General features: G+C 38.0%; 1 protein-coding gene across 1 annotated transcript in view; it reads right to left on the bottom strand.

Moving 5' to 3' along the window:
• Positions 1-23225, bottom strand: part of Emb (embigin) — a 39747-nt gene that overhangs the window by 6667 nt on the left and 9855 nt on the right. The window contains 5 exon segments of the mRNA XM_090331962.1: positions 277-556; positions 3059-3186; positions 10569-10657; positions 10854-11040; positions 21915-22004. Of these exon segments, the coding sequence (XP_090188088.1) occupies positions 277-556; positions 3059-3186; positions 10569-10657; positions 10854-11040; positions 21915-22004 (774 nt within the window).

Raw genomic sequence — 23225 nt, 5'->3', positions numbered from 1 at the left:
TATAAATAGTAATCACAGATTTTTCTAACTAATACTCCAAATGTCAAACATATAGTCCCCTAGATAGTGCCACTAGCACCAAAAGAAAACCAAGTGAATTTTAATGCTATTTTTTTTCAGAAGTTGAAATAGCAGGCTTATAGCTCATTACTGTCGCTGTTATTAATACAAATACTAAGGGGGGGAATGGATTTTCCCCAAACCTCTACTGCCACTATACCCTATAAGTCAAAGCATATTATCTAGGCAACATTGGCTAGGAAAATGAAATCCTACCTGGGCCCTGCTTCTTTTTCTTCGTGTATATTTCACAAAGAAGGATAATGGTCACTAAAACAAACACTTCAGCAACGATGGCAAGAAATGGCTTAAGGGGAACCAGGAAGCTCAACACGACCAGCTCCACGTGGTCCTCGCTCTCGCCAAGCTGGAACACTGCATGGCAGTAGTAGATGCCCTTGTCATCCTCCAGCAGCTGCTTTATCCTCAGCTTGGTCTCATTGGCATGTGTTCCGTTGATGACGTATTTATTATCCAGGTGTGTATCAATAGGAACCTAACGTGAGGAGACAGTACAATCCTACATCCTGTTTCAAAAGAAACTACTGGTTTCTCATGCCATCTAATTTTGAGCAAGGCTTTAAAAAATGTCAAAAGAAAAATCAAACCTGCTTACTGGAAAAGAATATGAAATTTTATGAGAAGTTATACAGAAAAGCTCTTAATCTTATCAAGAGAACAAACAAAAGAAAAAGTACACTGAGCTGTCGGTCTGTAAGCAGTGAATGTTTCAAACGAAGGTATCCATGCAGGTCATCACAGGGAGAAAGCAGACGAGACTTTAAGGGCAAAAAAATCCCAGCCGTGGGGTTCCATATTCCAACACCTGAGCAGCTGTGCACAAGTACTTCACCCAGGATGGAGGGGCTGCTCTGTTCTCTTCATTCCTTTCAAGAAACATGGCTAGAGAGCTTCTTGTGCTAGACAGGAAGCTGTAACCTTTTCATATATCAATTCTACTACCCTTCTTATATTCTCTCTCTCTCTCTCTCTCTCTCTCTCTCTCTCTCTCTCTCTCTCTCTCTCTCTCTCTCTCTCTCTCCTCCTCTCTCTCTCTTTCTCTCCCTCCTCTCTCTCTCTTTCTCTCCCTCCTCTCTCTCTCTTTCTCTCCCTCCTCTCTCTCTCTCTCTCTCTCTCTCTCTCTCTCTCTCTCTCTCTCTCTCTCTCTCTCTCTCTCTCTCTCTGCCTCTTACTCACTCTGATTGGTTGGTTGGCCATCAAGCTGGCTTCTTAAGATTTGCTGGGCTTCTTTGCCAGGCTAACAAGATCTATAACTAAGCTATCTGGATGCCATTTAACTTCCTCTATTTAAATTAAATTTTATTATTAGGCCATTCAATGCCTTTTCTGGTCTCTCAACTGGTTAGTTCAATAAGCACTTGTCTGCATATATGAATATATATCTCTCTATATAGATGTAGATATATATTCTTAGAGATGATCTAAGAATTCACTGTGAATCTATTATTTGGCCCCAAATCTAGGGAGGTGGCCGCATATGTGCAGCACTGCCAGGAAAGCTTGTGACAAAGGAGCCCTCCTTCTCTCACTGAAGATGAATCACAGCACTGCATCTTGACTAAGTACCCAAGTGCTTGGGGTGCAAAACACTTGATCTACAGTTTCAAACGGTAGTCTCTTCTTCCCCGTACCTTTTGCCCAACTTAATATCACCAAAGTAGATGGCTCAATTAAAAACAGAGTAATGGGCTAGGAATTTGGTCTAGTGGTAGAGTGCTTGCCTGGCATGCATGAAGACCCAGTACCACATACATAGAAAAAAGCAAGAAGTGGCACTGTGGCTCAATTGGTAGAGTTCTAGCCTTAAGAAAACCCAAGGACAGTGCTCAGGCCCTGAGCCTAAGGCAAAAAAAAAAAAAAAAGAGTAATGATTTGTGTTTGAAATGCACAAAGAGCACAGGTACAGACACATATGATTGAGTCACTTAGGCTGTGTATTCCAAATACCCTAATTTATACTTGTTTTAACCAAATTTTTTAGATTTACATAGTCCTGTTGTAATTATCAGTAGGGCACAAGCAGACCTGAGTAATGCTTTATGTCTACACTTATATGATAGGGAGTTATTTCCTTGTGAAATTACAAGTGTTATCACAAAATCACTCTCTCTAGCCTCCTTCTGTCAACCTTGAACCATCTAGAATAGCATGAATTTTGTGCTGAAATGATTTAAAATGTCATCCTTTAAGATTGTTCTGCTTCATACATTTGAATTGTAGCTAGCCCTTAGTAGGGATTTAATCTCAATGCTCATTAGCCACAGAGCAAGAGAAAGCTGTTTCCTCAAGAACAATGTTCTAAACCGGAAGCTATTGTGGAGAAGAGAGAAAGTCAAGCATAATTTACTGAATTTTCTTATTTTGCTTCACATAGGCTCTCTGAGGTGCCATTGCTCTTAGGTATGTAAGAAACAAAGGGCAATATTTGGCTACCTTCTAATATTTGGAAAGCCAATAATAGAAAATATATTGTTCAGAAGGAAATATACTCATTAGGCCCTTACTGATCAAACCTTAATCCTAGTACAAGTGACCACATTTTTATTATGGTTTCCAAATGGTGCATTCTATTATTGCCTCCTGTCACAAATCTCAGGAGGAAGAAGCTCGTTCTTGAGAAGCTTTCTTTAGTTTGGTGTTTTCGTTACTTTCATGAATGGACAAGAAAGCAAACCTTTCAATGGTGATATTCTTTCCAAACTGGTCAGCTAAAAAAATCTAAAAATCAACTCTAGCTTTCTTTCAAAGAATTTAAATAAACCATTTACATCCCCCATGCAAAAAAGAAAAAAATGAAAGAAGCGTTCGAAGTTTCTTTAGATGTAAAGCATCATTTATCCATATGTTTTTCCTATGAATAGATCAAGCATCAAGATATATCAGGCCTGTAAGTCATCCTAAACATGTTGACTCTGTCCTTGTCATTTTCTGAAGTGAAAAGGTTTGTTTCCTCTAAATCCCAGAAGCACCACCTTACCTGTGTGCTCTCATTCTTTCTGTACCAAGTCCAGTTTAACGGGTTACAGCCCTCACATTTACACATCAAGACAGTGGAATCTCCCACGTAAGTGATCAGTGGCTTATTCTTCCCATGAAGTTGAGGGACTAGGAAAATTTTAAAGAAACATATTACCAAAATAGAAAAGGGAAAGTACTAACCTTGACGATATATGCTCTTTCATTTCCTTGTTACATATCAATTTCTTTATATACATGCATGCACGCACGCACGCGCGCACACACACACACACACACACACACACACACACACACATACACAGAGAGCACATGAACACACCACTAGTTAGGAGAGAATAATCACAGCTGTACTGAATCCTGGAATGAACCCCAATATAACTGTCTCTAGTGGCAATACCAACTGGAAGTAAAGACCTCAATAGTTCAGCTGGTAGCATCTTCTAGCATTAAACTAAGTATATTTTGGATAAAAACTTTTGTATTTCTCAATCCATTCTTCTTACCCACAAATGTTTACTGCAAAGCAATTTTAAAAATTTTACCCTAAAGGCCGGGACTTTGGCCTAGTGGTTAAAGTGCTTGCCTAGCATGCATGAAGACCCGGGTTCGATTCCTTGGTACCACATACATAGAAAAAAGCCGGAAGTGGTGCTGAGGCTGAAGTGGTAGAGCTCTAGCCTTGAGAAAGTCCAAGGACAGTGCTCAGGCCCTGAGCTCAAGCCCAGGACTGGCAAAAAAAAGTTTACCCTGAAGACAAATTTTAAATTAAATCAAATTAGAATACATTTTTAAGATAAAGATTTCCACATGAGAAAATTTAGTTGATGTAGATTTATAAGAATCAAAGTATTAAAGAAGTAGAGAACAAAAGAAAATTAAGAATTAAAAAAAACTGTAAGCAAAATAAAATTTTAAAACATTTCTTTGTGATCTTGTAAAAATACAATAAATTTTGATAAACTTCTTAGAAAAGGAATTAAACTAAATGAAGTTAGAATTGAATTTAGAATTAGAACTGAATTAGAAACATTAAAATTTAGAGGTGAACAACAAAATGAAAACATAATACGATACACAATAGAATAAAAAGAGAATGAGGATTGTTTGAGGAAGAAAGTAGAAAGAGTGATAGAGGGGATGCTATTGATTGGAATACATTATAAGCATGTGTAGAAATTAACTGTGAATTCTTCTCCTGTGTAATTAATGTAAAATAATAGTAATAATAATAATAATAACAAAAAGGTCCATGGATGGTCTGCTTTCACCTAATCTCAAAAGATTATCAAAACGAATCCTTAAATTGGAGAAACAGGCTGATCAATTATACTTCTGTTGCTCTTCTTTTCCTTTTATTAAGTTTAACATGTTTTCACTTTTATAGTCTCCTTTTCACTTTTTGTTTGGTTTACCAACTAGAGGAAGAATGGATACAATTACAAATATTACAAATGCTCATTTGAAATTTTTATAGAATTTTCAAATCCTATTACACTTGTTATTCTGCTTTTTGATCTTACACTTGAAAGGGACAGGGTAACACCTAATAAAGTTGGATGTCTAGATTATATTTCCCAAGCGCTCCTGAAGACAATCTGGCATTTTCTAAATATATGAATTATGAAGACTTTTAAAAAAGGAAAATCATCATTACTAACCACTAAAGAAATTATAATTTATATAACCACCGCACATAAGTTCAAAACAGGGTTTTATGGGTTTTTGTCCTCAGGAGACTAATATGACAAGGCTGAAGCATTATAATATTACAAGTCAGCTTTCATCTCTGAGTATTTAGCATAGATGTATCCACTGGCTGCCATCCAGTCACCTCCCTCTGCCTCATTATCACCGACCAGCAGGGCTGAATGGGATACTGGTCACAGAGATGCTCATTAGAGGAGGTTTTAGTCATCAGGAGACTCATAATATAGCAATTAATAAGTCAATAGTTCCTACATTTTATAACCAAGGGAACATGTTTTGATTGACTTCGGTAGTCTACAATTACCCAAGATATGTACTGTCTACTAATACTCTTCAAACAACTTCAGAGAATACCCTTTGCAGACAAGAGAGAAAGGTGAGTGTGTGTGAGTAGGTTAAGGTGTTACAGAAGGCTGGTGGACTAGCCTCGTTGGCCAGGTCTCCCTGAGAGATGCTAACTCACATTCTCTCTTGACCACCTTAAAGTCCATGAACCCTGAACTTGGGGATAATTTAAAGGTTAGTGATTTGTATAGGAAGCTTGATAGAACGATTGATAATAATATGATAATAGTGTGAAAAGATAAGCTTTAGTGTTGCTAGCCTTGAAGCCCTAACCTTCTGAAGTGCAGTTGTAAAAGAAAAAAACAAAAATAAGGTAATACCTTATTGTAGTACGTGGTAATTAAATTTTGTTAGGATCACAGACAAATGCAGCTCACAATCTCTCTCTTCTCTCTCTTCCTCTTTCTCACTCCCTCTCACACACACACACAATTTATCAAGAAATACAATTAAATAAGCAAAAATGAAAGAGAAGATATTTCACAACATGCATGCTCTGTCCTCTTTTCTAAATTAAAATATATTTAATTGTCAGGGTGATGTATAGAGGGGTTACAGTTACATTTACCAGGTAGTGGGTATGTTACTTTTTTTTCCTCTTTTTCTCCTTTCCTATTTTTTTTTATTGTAATTAATAGAAGGGTTACTTTTTTTTTTTTTTTGCCAGTCCTACGGCTTTAACTCAAGGCCTGAGCACTGTCCTTGAATTTTTCTCAAGGCTAGCACTTTATCACTTGAGCCACAGCACCACTTTCAGCTTTTTCTGGGTGCATATAGTACCGAGGAATCAAACCCAGGGCTTCATGCATGGAAGGCAAGCACTCTACCACTAAGCCACACTCACGGCCCATGGGTACCTTACTTCTTAAACACTGATACCCCTTCCCATGTTTTCCTCCTTTCCCTCCCCCCCATCCTAATCATCTTGTTTTCCCCCTTTCTCCTCCCTTCCCTATTGCAAATAAACATGTCAATCAAGCTATTTGCTTCTCTTCTTTAGTCCCATTTCCTCAGTTCGCAGCTATCCCTTCTCTGCTCATGAAAAGGAAAAAAGAACCAGTGTAAGAAAACTGAAAACAACTCTTGGATCCAAGAAACTAAGTGGCCCATCTGTCATGATATGAACGTAATAAGTATGTTTTAAGTTCTGGAGAAGAAAATAACTAAATGTCAAAATGTTAAAGGCTCAATCAGGCTGAGTCACAGAACAATTTATTATTCTGTATTTTTTTTTCTCACAGTAGAACAATTTCCTCACTAGATACTGAATGTAATGGCGTTTGAAAACCAGGCACTGGGTTCATGAGCCATGCTTCCTATTCTACAAATTCCCGCATTCATTACTCCGGCTTTCTAGCCCAGCCCCACAGAGGAAAGCTGTACTGAATAGGTCATATTCTAGGACCCTTGTTTTTGGTTTTTTTTTTTTTCAGAACTAGGAATTTGGAGGCATAAATAATTCGCCTTATGATCATCAGTTTTTCTTTCTGGTCCAGGCGAACAGATATTCTTTCCCTAGAATAGTAAGCAACAGATTGGGTTTGGGTAGTGGGGAGGGTACTTCATATAACTACATAAAGATAATTTTTTTTTAATAAGGGCCAAGAGTTTGGCCTAGTGGTAGGGTGCTTGCCTAGCATGCACGAAGATCCAGGTTCAATTCCTCAGTACCACATACATAGTTTTTTGATGGAAGTGGTGCTGTGGCTCAAGTAGTAGAGCCTTGAGAAAGTCCAAGGACAGTGCTCAGGCTCTGAATTCAAGCCCCAGTACTGGTAAAATAAAAATAATAATAATAATGAGAAGAAGAAGAAGAAGAAGAGGAAGAAGAAGAGGAAGAAGAAGAAGAATTAATTTAAAAATAAGGTAAACAATGTAGCTGCAGGAAAGCGGCTAGCTGCTCACATGGTGAAGCCTTCTTGGAATTCATCAGGAAGGTCAGTGTTCCTAGCAAGTCCATAATAAACTGTTTTCTTCCCTTACTGTGCATTTCTTTTTTTTTTCTTTTTTTTTATTGTAATTAGTAAAAGGGTTACATGATATTTGCCAGATAGAGGGTGCATTAATTCACATACATTGATACCCTTTCACATGTCTTGGTACCCGTTTCCCTCCCCCCCACACCCCCCACCCGTCTTGGTTTCCCCCCCTTCCCTATCAAATTTCAAATATCCAAATACAAATAAATTCAATATATCAGATAACAGTGAGATACTATACCAATATGAGATAACCAAGGGACAGCAAAGGAGATGAGAGACAACATATGCTAGGATTTCATTTGTGAAGAGGAATTACTCTAGAAAGCTAAATTATTACCATAGCAAAACACTATCCAATCTATCACTTCCTAATTATAATTCTTTTGAAAATATCCCATACCTAGAATGGTTTCTTTTTGTTGTTACTTAAGAGAAGAATCTGAGGGTTAGTTAAAGTTCCACTTTAGAAAAAGAATGAGATCAACCCTACTTTAGAAGGAAGTTTAACCAGAGAGGTGCAGATTAGCAGGGATTAAAATTAAACTAACCTAGCTTCCTCAGCACCTGCTAGCTTCCTCTGCACTTGCAAAGGAGCATGGTCGCACCTGTGAGCCCCCTACAGGGAGCCACAAAGCTTATTCACAACACTGCCAAACTGGTTCTGCTCATCCTAAACACAAGCACTGCTCTCAAGGGAAGGCTCTGAGACCAGCTGTCCTGGACACTCCTAAAGGCCACCAGTTCTGCTTTCCCAGGTTGTTTAACTTCTGGATATTCTAGTACTCAAAGCACATATGCTTCTTTCTGGAGATTAGGTCATACTTTCACAGGAACTAGTGTGTTGAAATATGACTAAAATACTGACATGTGCCCAGAGGCTAAGAACCAAAAATGAAAAATACTGTTTTTAGTAAGCTTCTATGAAACAAATGCCTGAGATACATACATAACTGGTACCTAGACATGGCTTTTCATCAAAATCATGGCTATTCACTGATATGGGTAAGTGACAGGTGGCTTTCCAATGAAACCATCCCAAAGACTCTTAAAAACAGGCTGTACATTAAAGATACATGACAATGCCCTAGTGATAATGTGGAGAAAATGATATCAAAATTCTGTTCTCTTCTTTTCTCTCTCCTTGATTATCTCCTAAACTTTTACTCATTCCTTTGCTCTGTTATGGATAATATACACTATCTTCATAAAATGTGAATTTATTTCAATTGTTCAGGGAGTCACAGTTAGTTTGGGGTCACTGTTTATATTTGTACATATTTACTAATCTAACTAGTCACATGTTGATCTTTTGAAACTTTTGATAAAGCAGGACATGGGAGAGTCTTGGGACAAGAAAGTTTCAAGATGGTAAAACTGCTGAGTCACACTGTATCTAGGAAGATGGATTTAGACCTCCTGAAATAATAGCTCTCTAAAATTGTATGACTGGAGATATGGATTTGCATATTCATGACATAGGCCAGTTGACCTAAATCTTGTGTTTGGCTAAAGATAATTAGATATCATCATATTAGGAAAAGATGTTTCCATACAACCAATGACATCTTAACTGGACTTTAACCCTTGGATTTTGGGCTAAAGTCCTAGATGATTCAATTAGGCGACACTTGTCCTTCTTGAATAATATCTGGGGAAGACAGATCTCACAATTTAGTATTATCAAATTTCACCATGAATTCCCACTGTTTTCCTTTATACCAATTAAATTTTTGCAGTTTCTACAAAGATTTTAACATTAATGAACAATATGAAAGTTTTCAGCAATTTAGACTGTTCAACACATTAAGAGACACACATCTCTGATCTTTCTTGGATAAAATAACATTCATTATAATTGTTTTCATAAACACATTAGCAGCTGTAATTTCCTAGCAAGCAATTTATCTTGGGAAGTGGGATGGGAGGGGCAGCCAGAATTTAGCCATACACTGGCTTAAGCTGATACCCTATCACCTGAGCCATGCAGTCAGAATTTAGGCACATACTGGCTTAAGCTGATACCCTATCACTTGAGCCAGGCCTTCAGTCTTGTTTCTCCTTTGGTCATTGTGGAGATAAGGGTCTAACAACCTTTCAAACCTAGCCAAGTCTAGTTCTGCATAGCAATCCTCCAGATCCTAGCTCCTTAAGTGGCAGGATCACATGGCCAGAGTGTATTACTGCTATTTCTCCTCTCCTGGCATCAACAAGCAATTATACAAAGTCAATGGGGTTGTTTGTTTTAGTTTTAAATAGTACTAATCAATTATGTTGACGCCCTTTTACGTTCTTATAGTAACAAATCAACAGATTTCATAAAGAAAGAAGCAGGGACTCAGAATCAACTGTTCCAAGAGCTAACATTCATGACCTATCTATAATCATCTATTATCTATGGCTAAATAAAATTGGGGGGAGCTTAATTCCCTAATTTTATAAATACCTTTAGGATGCAACATATACTTACTTAAAAGTTGGATCAGGGTAAAGTGGTTAATGAATTAAATTGAACTGAACTGCCAGAAAATTCAAAAAAGTAAATATTTAGTGGCTTTTTTTACATTCCTCAAAACCTTGACCTTATTTCTATGTTCCTAATAGCACATAAGACCAGTTAACTTATCTCACCACAGTGCAGAAATTCAATGACCTTCCTGAAGAATACCTGGCATGAAGCTGACACCATAGCAAGTAAAATGTTTCTGCTATTCTTCACATTAAAAGCACATTCACTTCCATAAGATTTAACATACAATAGCTACTAAAAATAAAGATGAACACATAAAACTTTCACCAGAATAGCTAGTACATATTTCTAGAGAACAATGGAATCTAGTAGATAGAGAAGGATGAAGAAAGAACAAACAATTTTAAATTAAGCAATTAATCCATAATTTCTATAGTTAAATTTTCTGAAAGTATTTAAGTCTCAAAATTTGATATGCTTTCCTTGTAGGTAACAAACTCCTCAGATCACATTTCAGATACTAAGAGCTGAAACAGCCATGCTCTATTTTTAGGGATGGCTATTTCTTCTTAAAGGATGACACGACAATACAAAATATGGACAACCTTTGGACAGCTCCTCATTACCTTAAAATTGTGTAGGTTTCTAAAATCCCAAGTCCTACAGGTACAGATACAGAATGCCAAACCATCAGTTAGTAGGCTAAGAACACACTAACTCAGAAACCTAGAGCATGTTATAAAAGCTCTAACTTTAGAGAGCTAAACTACTAAATAAAATAAGATGTTGATGGGAGGCTGGCATATATCTTGCGTTTTAAACTGAGAGATGGGAAGAGGCTGAGGGGGTGGTAACTGCAAAAACCCCAAACCATTTCCAGTTCACCTCTTGTAATTCAATGGAAAGCACATGAGATCCTTTCAACTATGTTATGTATACTGAGATTAGCATAATTAAAGAAGGGTTTAGAGATCTAAGAACATAACGCTGAAGTTATTAATACTGACCTTTGATTCTAAATGTCCCTCTTTGTTCATTTTCCTCTCCAAAGAAGCAAGAATAATCTCCCATTTGCTTGTTGTTAATGATGGTGAACCTAAAGACAGTTCAACTTATTAATACAGGTTCCATTCTCACAAATACTTCTTAATGACAATGAAGATGAACCCATTAATCAAAACTTAGAAATAATTCTGTCAACATATAAATTAATGTATCAGGGTAACATTCACATGGTTTCCCCGCTGTGAACACTGAGGCTAGCAAGGTAGGTGAAGCTTTGGTTCACTTACGTGTACTTGGTGTACACAGTGTTTCCTGTTGTGTTGACGACATAATTGTTCTGAAGTAGTTCATCACCTTTCTTCCAAGTCACATTCACTGCATTCCCATCCCCAGATGTGGTGAACTGGCATGTGAGTTCCACATCAGATGCCTTTTCCAAAGTGATATTCTTTTCTACTGGACTACTAGCATGTTCTGTTAATCCCAAAAGGAAAATAAATAAATAAATAAATTTAAAAGTTATAATTAGAGGCAATTCCAATCTATAAAACCTTCAAGTTTTCCACACTGTTCTTCAGCAATAGTTACTGTCACTGTTTACTATCCCATGTACGTGTTTGAAGCGTGGTTCCTGTCAACATAGAACTGCTATCTTCCTTTATAGCCACAACTGAAGAAAGGCTCTGATTATATCATTAATATCAAAAATAATTATATGGCATTAATATCACAAATAATAATACAATATAGGATAACATAGCATCAACACAAAAGAATAGTGTTGATATCACAAATAATCACAGATGTTTACAACTGTGATATTTATCTGCTTTAAATCTCATTAAGTGAACACAAGAATGAAGCAAGAGTAATAAGACTGTCTTCAAATACTCTGACAGGGTGAGAGGAGAAACAATGGCAAAAACAACGCACACCAGTTAGGATTAACTAACTGTTAATCCTCCTCAGTAAGCATAATCGTGGCTTTTGAAAGAATGTTTTATGCATAATATGGATTGGATTCATATCGTCATCTATACTTTTCTTACGAATCTATAGGAGCTGGATGAAGACACAGGGTATAAGACAATCCTGCAGATTTGAATTTTAACTCAATCTGAAATGTCATTATGAATTTATGAGGTTCTGCTTCTGGTTTGTGTAAGAAGTCCCGCCCCCAGAAGGCTCCAGTATTGAAGACTTGGTCCAAACCTGATAGAGTCAGTCATTCAGAGTGATTTGATGGTGAATACCCTGAGCTGACCAATGAGTTCATCCCCAAGATTCATGAGATGGCGTCACTGAGAGGTGATGGAAATCTTAGGAGTTAAGACCTGGCTGAAGGAAGGAGGCCATTTGATGCTCTGTCCTGTGAAGAAACAGCTTGTTCCTGAATCTTCCCTGTTTCATCCCCTTCTGCCATGATGATCTGTCTGGCCATGGCTCAGAAACAAAGAGACTAGTAAACCACAGACTGAAACCTTTGAAACCATGAATCAAAAATAAATCCTTCCCTCCTGTAAGCTGCTTCCCTGAGGTGTTTATCATGAAGATCTAATGAAGGTCTAATACAAACATTGCACTCTGAAAGAGGGGAGCAATTTCAGTTCCTGAAATCTCCTAGTTGAATAAACTGAACATCTCCCCAAACTTCTAGAATTCAGTTGCCTAAAAGCCCTATTCAGTAGCACTCAGGGAAGATGAGCTCTTTTAGAGAATTCTTCATACCACACCTGAGCAAATATTGTCACAAAGTTGGCAGGTCTCCTATTTAATCTCCTAATTTACTCAAAGATAAATCGGCTTCCCCTTCCTCTACTAAGTTCCTATACAGATGAGCCCAGATGTTAAGTAAATGTCAGGCTCAGAAATTTGAACTTAAATTTACAAAGCTTATATATGTAAACTGAAACCATTTATCTCAGGAAAGTGGAATGCTGAATCGTGGTTCTGAGTCCTCAGAGGGTGGCGGGAGGCATGGAACAAGGTTCACTGACAGGCAGAGGAGCAGCGGGATAGAAGGAATCCATTTACTGTGGTATATAGCACAGTAGGATAATCATGGTGAACAATTTCAGAAAAGCTAGCACACAGGATGTTGGATGTTCCCAACACAACGGATAGAAAAATGCATAAGGTATTATATATGTCAGTCACCCAAATCTGATCACACTTTCTATTGAACTGAAGCAGCCATATCTGTTCTGAAGAACCTGCATGCTGTTTGACCTGGGCTGACATGAAGAATATCAAGACCACAGAGATGGAATACTGAAAATCAAGGGCCAAAGTTCTCTTGGGCTATCGATTAACTTTTTAATGTTTAAAAATATGAGACACAAGACTAAAACCCTAACAGCTCCTTTGAGTTACTTTTTCCCCCCTGAGAACTACTGTGACAGGTGTCATTAAATCTGTGCTTTTCTTGCTAATTCTTTTAGTCAGTCTAATTCCTGGTACCTAAGAAAAGTCCTCCTCCATAATTTGTCACAAAGATGACTTATATTCTTCATCAACCCCTTATCCTTTCACCTGCGGCTGAAATGGGAAACTCCACAACCAGTCACCAACCTTTATCAGTCAATTTTCAGATTTCAGCTGGTATCCAGTGGAGTAAAGATGATCAAGCTCCTCCATTCTCTCTTTTTCTTTAATCTTTAGGCTCCCAAGCATAAACTTCTTACACACACACACACTCTTATGGAAAATATACAATGCAATGCCACTTTAAACTCTGAAGAATGGTTTTTAAAAAGGGAAAATATCAAACATGCACTTGGATACTAACTGTACCACTGGCTAAAATGCCTAGTTCATACACTGAGCATGACATCACAGCTGTTCACATCCATCTCAAATATGAGAAAGAGAAGGAAACATTAAACTACATCCATCTAGATTTGGGGAAAACTCTAAAAAACAAATGACCTGGGCTTTTTACTTAAAAACAGAGAAGAGAAGAGAAGAGAAGAGAAGAGAAGAGAAGAGAAGAGAAGAGAAGAGAAGAGAAGAGAAGAGAAGGAGAAGAGAAGGAGAAGAGAAGTGGGCCATGCTTGGATATGACACTAATGAGACACTTTACAAAAAAATCAGATATTCATCTATGAAAAAGTAAAAATGAACAGCAATGTTTCAGGCTTCTATATTTTCCCTTATTATACCTGGAAGATTACAGACAATGAAGAAAAGTAGGGAAGCTTCCTATAAATGTCAGAATAATAGTACTTACAAGCGTCAGCAAAGGAACAATGGTTTAAAGAGGGCACTGATTATATTGACCGATTTCTTCTTGTGCAGAACCCAAACACACAAAAAAGGTACAACAGAATTCAAGCTTAAATACCTCATCTCTTTTTATTATAATTAAGACTTCTCAAAATGAACAGCTTGCAAACAGGCCAGCAAGAAGTGCTTTGTGAGTACATGCTTGAAATAACTGTTGTCTAACTACAAAACTGCTGAGCTGAATTCTAGGCTCAAAATTAAAAGCAAAAATCAAGGCCAGGTACACAAAGACATTCCTTAGCAAGGGTCAAAATATGCACGGGGGGGGGGGGGGGAGTAAGTACAACTGAAAGAATTTACACATCTCAGCGTAATTGCTGAGCTGAGCACCACTTACATGCCAGGTATGAATGAGAGGAAATACTTCAAGGTTAACTATATTTGATCTTAAGATTATGTTTACTGCAATGTTCTCCATGTATGCATTCAGCTCTGATGTAAAGCTTTAGTTTTACCCTTAATATTTTATGCCATCTCTTGACAAAACTCAGCTGTTTTTTTATTTCATTAGTTACTTACTTCAGTAAATTTGCTATAGACTATCCTCACCTCATGCCCAGCTTACTACACTGTATTCTGGTGTCTTTACTCGTCAAAGAAAAGGCTTTTTCACTTGTATAGTAACAGCCTAACTACTAAATGCTGATGGTATTTATTCAGAATTCAAGTTTCACAAACATGATTTCTACAGAAGATCAGATACTGCCAGACGCTTGCTATTCCTTGAAATTCCTTTCGTTTTGCTTCACTTTTATTTTTTTCTACTTTGCTTCACCACGAGCATATTTTAAACACTTCATTGGCTACATCAAATGCTACCAACTGCTCCTTTAAATGCTGTTGCTTCTTGTTTTTTTTGGGGGGGAGGGGGGAGATTGTGTCTTTGTTGTGTTTTCTTCTTTTCCTTCTATGGTACTTGAGAATGAAGGCAGAGCTTCCCAATTTGCTAGGCAAGCACTACACCACTTAGGTCACAACCCTGGGAATTTTCTTGTAGTTTTAGCTTTTAGATGGGGTTTCTCACAATGTTGTCCAAACTGGCCTCAAACTATCTATCCCTTTATCTTTATCTCCCGAAAAGCTAGAATTACAGGTGTGAGCCATTCTACCTCTCTTGGACTTTTAAGATAGAATCTCTGACTTTTTTGCTGAAGCTGGCCTCAAATTGTGAATCTCCTATTTCTGTCTCCTTCGTAGCTGGGATTTACAGGCTTATATCACCAGACACAGCACTCTGGCTTAACAATACTGTATTCAAGTCAATGATCACTTCTAGTTACTTTTATTGGATCCACTTATCTATTGTGGAGCATCTGGGCTGATTCCCCACCTTAGCTATCGTGAACACGTTTCATTTTTAAGTCTCTTGTGGTTAGCTGACAGATGAATGTGAGTTCAACAAACAACATTTCAACTTCCCGAACATTGCCCAAGAGCAATGCATTTCTGCTATTCTCAGTTTTTGCATAATCATCCATGACGTCTACATTTCTAGGATTGCAGAAATTCACCCCAATTCCTGAAACATATTACAAAAAGATTTGTTCTTAGCTGGGCATTGTGGTTACTTGATCTCAGCATGTGGAAGGTGAAGACAGATGGATTATGACATAGAGGCCTACCTGGGTTACATAATAAGAACCATAAAAATAAATTTTTTAAAAAAACATTAGTAGAATTTTATATATATATATATATATATATATGAGGAGCACAAATACCTGCATGCATAAAAATTAAGTCCAACCCTAAAACACAAATTAAAATAATAAGGCTGTAGCTTCTTATACTGTATAACAAAGACCAAAGTTATAATAACATGAATTGCTAGCTAGTGAGAATATGGGAAAATGTGTTCAAGCTTATGAACAAGGAGAAAAAAGCAAACTGTCCAGTTATTTTTGTGAATAATTTCAAAGTGTCTACTAAAATAAAGGCAATTTTGCTTTGTGGTATTTGCTCTCAAAGAACATTGAAAATTATCCCAGGAAGGAAGGGCATTTGTTGCTATATGAATGTATACATACACACACACACACACACACACACACACACACACACACACACAAACTCATTTAAAAAATGTTAACTCACTTACATGCTGTCTATACAAAGCTAAAGAAATGTATCCCCAAATATTATAGGGCTAGATCTCCAGGCAAGTGATATTGAAGGACAAAAAGCCAATTTTAGAACAACTTAGGGATGTTTGCCCCTAATATGACAGGGACAGGTCAGGTATAGCAGATGCACACAAGCACACACAGTAATCACCCTTATCTATGAGTACTCTGGAAATATTAAATGGAAATTCCAAAAACAATCGGGAGCCATTTAGAACAGCATCATCCCTATTTCCTACCATAGCCACCAATGCAATCACCCTTTCCTACAGCGTGTAAAAATTGTATTTACTACTTGTCTGCTAGTAACCAGACAGCCAACTTGGTGATCAGATCACCTGTCATGGTACAAGACCAGGACTTGTGCTCAAGTTTATTTACTAATCTTAGCTCTGAAGGCAAGTGTAGTTGTACTAACAATTCAGATTCCAGATCAGCTAGGAGGGTTTGTCACTCTCAACCTCATACACTAATTTTTAAAAAGGTGAAGGCAATGTAGATCTTTGAGATGCTACAGAGAATTTTATTATCCTACACCATTATATGTGGTTTTATTCATTTTTGTTAATATCGTCCTCCCATTTGAACTTCGGACTTGCCTCTTCCTAGGCACTTCCTTTTCTGCTTAAGCTACACCTTTAACGCTTTCTGCTTTGGTTATTTTTAAGACAGGGTCTTGACAACCTAGACCGTGATCCTCCTGTTTATTATCACTTTCCCAGTAAAGCTGGGATGACAGCTATGAACCATTACGCCCAGGGTCGTTTTTTTTTCATTGTTGGTTTGTTTTTTCCTTTAAAGATGTAGTCTAACAAACACTTTTACCTAACCTGGCATCCAACTGCTGTCCTCCTGATGTCTACCTGCTGAGTAGCTAGGATTACAGGAGTCAGCCACCAGAGCTTGCATATTTTAAATAGTATTTTAAATTATGTATTGTGTTATAAGTGATATGTAAACAGATGAGCTGCATTGTTTAGGGAATCATGACAAGCAAAAAACAACTGTTTACATTATGCGCATGCGCGCGCGCGCGCACACACACACACACACACACACACACACATTTTATTCCCCAAAATTCTTAATCCAGTTTTTTTTTGGGGGGGGGATTATTTAGGGTTTTTTTCTTGTTGCTTTTGTTTCTTTTTTTTTTTCTGGTCCTGGGGCTTGAACTCAGGGCTGCTTTGTGCTCAAGGGTAGTGCTCTACCAATTCCAGTCTACAATTGTTTAAAGGCATAGATTAGGAAGCCAAGAATCCAGGGGACTGACCCGGGGGTTCAGTCCTTCTGGTTTTGTGCATCCACTAGAGCTCTTGGAATATATTCCCTACTAATAAAAGAAAGAGGGAACTTCAGAAGGAGTCTCCTGAATCACAGCATAGGGGTGGAACTGTAACAGTGAATAGGGTATCTATATGGTATGTGAAAGGATGTGGGTTTCACTCTTTCTTAGTAACACCAATGTTTTTTAATCAAATCATTTTTTTTAAAGATACACACACACACCACACACACACACACACAGAGCCTGGGAAAGAAGCATTGTGAATAAAGGTTGCCACTGGAGAAGAATCAGATATTCAGTGCAGTAATAACACTTGGACTTCATCAGTCCGGTTGTCTTTTTTTCTCACAGTATATGGTTTCTTTTGTTTTGAACATCTCTGCCTTTTTTGTCCCTACAGAGACTTCTAGAATGTCTAATCCTTTTGCTCCTGGGTTGGCTGTGTTAAGGCTACTTCAGAGCCTTTTACTTCTCCTTTTGTCCAGTTCTTAATATGGAAGCCAAGAGAACACCACTTGAGTCCAGAGATTCCCTACGGATAACTCGTCACCAGGGCTCTGCTTTCTGTTCTTTCTCAGTTTAGAGGCACAATGTAACACATGTAACTGCGCAATCCAAACCTTTCTGGACAGCAGGCTCTTGTCTTTGAATAATCAAATGAGTCCGGGTCCCTGTTTTACACTTCATTAGTATTAGTTTCAATGACAAATAATAATGACAGTCCTATGCTTTTCACTGAACAAGGCTAATACAAAGAAGCTGACTTGTCATCTCTTCATGCTATCAGCTGACATTTTCCCAGCTTGTGTCAAACCTTCCACTGGGCTGGTATCCTAGGGAGGATCAGCTTTCTGGAGGTTTCCAGTTCCTACTCTCTCCCTGTATAAATGCAATACTGTGCACTTCTGCAGCCTGAAAGCTTAAATGTGATGGTCACCTCACAATGAAACCACAGCCTCAGTCTACAATGCTGGTACACAGTGGACACTGTCTTTACTTCCTTGTGGACTTACACATTAAAGAGAAGGTATACGAAATGTGACATATCCCCAAGGACAACAAGAGGGTTTTTACATTCATTAATTTGCTGGGTCTCTGGAAATGTTTTAATATATTTTTTTAATGAACTCGCATTCACTCACATGATTGCATGTTAATAAAGACAGTAACTATCAGACACAAAACAGCACCTCATTATATGAGACTTGAAGATGTAGCTTTTGCCAGAATTCTCAAAGGCAAGGAGGATTGGAACCTCAGCATCAGGGAGAGAAAAACTGGATTGCAATAGGCCAGGTGAGTGGGGGAGGGAGGGCGGCTTTGGGTCAGCAGGTGTCCTGCTGAGGGATTATGTAGCTTTCCTGGAAGCTCCTACTTTTTTGAAATGTTAATATGAATGGAGCAGTCCTAGGGCTCCACCTGTAATCCCAGCTATTGGGGAGTCAGAAATCCGAAGGATTGTTGTTTACAGCCATCAGGAAGAACATAAATCCTATCCTAGTTGGGTACAACCTTATGACTCTATCCAAAAAATAACTGAAAGCAAAAGAGCCTGAAAGTGTGGCTCCAGTGGCAGAGGGCCCACCTCGATGAGATCCTTAATTTCAAGGGCCAGTATCACAAAAAGGAGTGGTGGGCAATGCTGGCTCCCCACTACCTCTGCCCCTGGATTTAAGATGACATGCTTTTTCATGCATGCGCTTCTCCTATCTTCTACTTGCTAGAGCTTGTGCCATGCTCTTTGGACTCTGAGTCTCCAAAACTTGTGAGCTAAACAATCCTCTTTATTTCAGAAGTAGCCTGCCTCGGGTATTTCATAGTGGTAACAAGAAATGAAGTGAGGATACACTGGGGATAAATTTGTTGTTCTGGGGACATTTTAGCTATGACTACTGGGTAAAGGCCAGTGAACCTGCTAACCCATCCTACAATGCCCAAGGCAGCCCTTCACAATAAAAGAACCGCCCCTGGAAAACATCAATATTGCTGCTTCTTAGGACAAACATTGCCTGTCACACTTACTGCTGTAGTGGAGCTGCTACCAGCTTCTCTTTTAGTCTCTGTAAAGTAAGCACTCATTTTTCTAGCAGAACATCTCTGAGAAGTATAAACATCTGCATCTCACAGGAGCCATTCTAGAATCTTCTCTGGAGCATAGCATTTCGGAGTGGGGGGTTGAGATCAAATATAAGGTGGTCTCACAAGCTTTTTATCTTCTCAGTAACTTCCGTTCTTTAGTAGTCCTCCTACCTCCATCGAAACACAGTCTTTACTCTCTCCTCAGAGCTTACATTGAGCTTGGTTTGCATTTGCATATCAACACCTTAAGCTACTTCCTCCTCTCACCAGGGACCTTGCCCAGTCATCTGCTCATATCTTAGCTGGCAAATACAGTCTGCCACTGAGTCAACAAGGTTGCTGATGGCAATTACCAACAGGCTGAGCGAGAAAATGGCCAGCTGATGTTTTGGTTTTAATATCATTGTTTGAACTATAACACATTATTGAGACAAGTAAACAGTACAATAAGCAGATGACAAGAAAAAAAATCACTGGAAGTAACAACACTAATTGCAGTACTATACATAATAACAGTCAAATATTGATATTAGAAAAGTTAGAACAATGGTGTCCATTATCCAAACATCTGTTTTGTAAAACCTGGTGAAAGAAAGGGGAGAGGAGGAAGGCTGGAAAGAAGAGGAAGAAAGGAGGAAGGAAAACTTTTTAATTCTAGTCAGATCAATTATACTTTTTACAAATTCAATATTCAAGAAATACAACTCCTCATAGGACCTACATAGGGTTCGGATTATTAGAATAGTTTTATTTTCATAGTTTGTTTTTAATAGATCACCTGCCTCCATCTCCTTGAAGCAGGCATAAGAGTTTGAACAAAGTAAAGAAATAAAGGAGTCAACCATAAGACAGGCCCCAAAGTGTAATGACTAAAGGCATTGAATTTGGTGCCAGACTTCAGGATAAGCTCCCTCAAGGGACCTGGAATTCTGATCTCTTCACTCACTCACATCCTTTTGCACGTATAAATAATTTAAGACTGTTAGAAATACTACATACATGGTATGTGAATACCATGAATTTGTTAAGCAAATGATTCATACTGTTTTTGCCGGTCATGGGGCTTGAACTCAGGGCCTGGGCACTGTCCTTGGGTTTTCTCAAGACTAGAGCCCCACCAGGTAAGCCATAGCACCACCTTTGCCTTTTTCTGTGTATGTGGTACCATGAAATGGAATCTGGGTCTTCATGTATGCTAGGCAAGCACTCTACCACTAGGCCAAACTCCCAGCCCCCCTAATTGTTTTCTTAATGTATTACTTAACTTGCTGGGGGGGCTTTGACCTAATAGGAAATTTAACTTCTGAAATGATCAGAGAGAAAGGGAAAATAAAAAAGAAAAATATAAAATGCACTACTTTTTTTTTGGTCAATTGTGGGGCTTGAACTCAAGAGCCACTATGGTACGTGAAATGCAACCATTTGGCTCACAGATCAGTAATCCAATTTTCAACATTAAGGTCAGAACTTTTTACTGATTTATTTTTGTCAAACAAAAAGAATTATACCCTACCTTTTAAAAAAAGAAAAGGCCTTGTTTTCAAAAAAAAAGTAAAGAAATAAATTAAAAAGGAAAAACAACGCTGTAAAACCTCCAAACTTAAGGTCTTCAAGATTCTCCAAGTCAAAGAGGAAAAGCCTTTTGAAAGGAGCAATAAACAAACTGGCAGGACCTGAAGGGAAACTGAGTACACAAGAGTATAGATAAATAGCATACTCAGGCTGCATTGTTGACAGTTTATTAAGACACAGGACAACCTGCAATGCAAGAGTCCAGGAGAAAGAGAAGAGCTGGCACAAAATTTCATCAAATCAAAGGAGAAGGTAACATCTATTCTCTTTATCTATTCTCTTTATAAGTGTAGGAATACTAATTTTAAATACTAGTTTTAACTAGAGTTAAGCCCTCTAAACACCTTAAGCAAATAACCAGACTAACATTAGTTAACAAGTAAACTTTCTACTCCTGCTTTGAGTGCTGATGCAGTTTCCTGGCCCAGTTGTACTCAGGTGAGTGAAGAGTGAGTGACCTCTTCTGCACAATGGCAGTTCATCAACATTCACAAAGTTAAAACTTCTCCTGAATCTCTCCTTAAAAACAGCATATTTCATTGTGTCTTATATAAACATAATAAAATTTTTTAGAAAGGAAAAAAAAGTTTTAAATAACATATTTCAGCTGGGCACACTGGCTCACACATGTAATCCCAGCTACTCAAGAGGATGAGATCTGAGGATCATGGTTCAAAGCCAGCCCAGGCAATAAAGACCTTGAGTCTCTTATCTCCAATTAACCACTAGAAATTGGGAAGTGTAGCTCAGGGGGTAAGATGTTACCCTTGAGCTGAAGAGCTCAGGGACAGTGCCCAGGCCCAGAGTTCAAGTCCCACAACTGACAAAAAAAAAAAAAAAGCCATTATCCTCAGGACATTTGTATAAATGACTGTATGGTGTTCCCTCTGGTCAGGATCAGATATTAGTAGGTATGGTGAGAAAAAGTAATAGCTTAAATTAAAACTTTTTTCTTTGAGCCCTATTTTGACACTGCAATATTTGGAGCATGAGATCCCTACCTGTCAGTGATATATTATGAATCTCCAAGGGAAGGTTAGTGTACTTCGCCATCATTTCATTCCGAACAGGTAGACTTGTAAACGCTGAATCTGTAAGACAAAGAACATGTACCAACACTCAGTATTTGCTCAATGTCACACCTTTGACATCAACACACACTGTATTTGTAACTGCTTTGTTGAATGGCAATAACTTATTTTTATTAAATATTTTTAAAAGCAATTTAAAACAGCAAAGTATTTACTGTGATTTGTTAATAATAATAATAATTAATAAAAAGGCAGCCAGGCACCAGTCGCTCACGGTAATCTAACTACTCAGGAAGCTGAGATTTGATGATCAGTTTGAATACAGCCAGGGCAGTAAAGTCCATGAGACTCGTATCTCCTCAAAATGGTAGAGCGCTAGCATTGAGCAAAAGAGCTCAGAGACGGCATCCAGGCCCAGGTCATGTCCCATGACACATACACGCACAACACACACGCACAAAACGCACAACACACACACACACACACACACACACACACACACACACAAAGGTAATGGAAGGTATAACTCAGGTTGGATGGATGGGTTGAGAATGACAGGTTGGGGTATCATTAATTAAGATGGTCTATACTCACAAATTAACATACTGAACTGAAACCCCTTTGAACAATTACTTAAAGGCAATTAAGTGAGAAATAAAATAAATATACACAAACCTAAATTCAAGTAGGTAAATAATTACCGATGTATTATATAATCCAAAAAATAATATTTAGTAATGTATTCAGCTACTAAATGTGCCAAATTTGTGTTTATTTTTTCTAGTTGAAAAAGTTGATTTTTATATGATAGATTTTTCTCCTCGAATAAAAACCATACAATTGCAATTTCTTTACAAAACATAACTGAACAGAAAAGAATAATGAGGCCAGGAGTTTGACCTAGCAGTAGTGCTTGCCTAGCATGCATGAAAATCCAGGTTCGATTCCTTGGTGCCACATACATAGAAAAAAGCTGGAAGTGGTGCTGTGGCTCAAGTGGTAAAGTGCTAGCCTCAAGGAAAAAGCCCAAGGACAGTGCTCATGCCCTGAGTTCAAGCCCCAGGACTGGCAAAAAAAAAAAAGAGGAAAAAAAAAGAAATGAATATTGAGAAATTAGGCAAAAAAGTGACAGAAAATAGAAAATAAGAAGAGGCAAAGAAATGAGTACAGAGAAGGAGGACAGCACGGAAATTAAACTGGAAGTGCTGGGCTCAGGTCAGAAAAAACAAAATGGCTGCGACACAGTGTGTTATTTTCTGACTACCTACTTCCCCTTTCCTG

The sequence above is a fragment of the Megascapheus bottae genome, chromosome 4, assembly GCF_031878675.1.
Source record: "Megascapheus bottae isolate mThoBot1 chromosome 4, mThoBot2.hap1, whole genome shotgun sequence".
Lineage (NCBI taxonomy): Eukaryota > Metazoa > Chordata > Mammalia > Rodentia > Geomyidae > Megascapheus > Megascapheus bottae.
The sequence above is the reverse complement of the archived record's forward strand: the minus strand, read 5'-3'. Positions and strand labels throughout refer to the sequence as shown.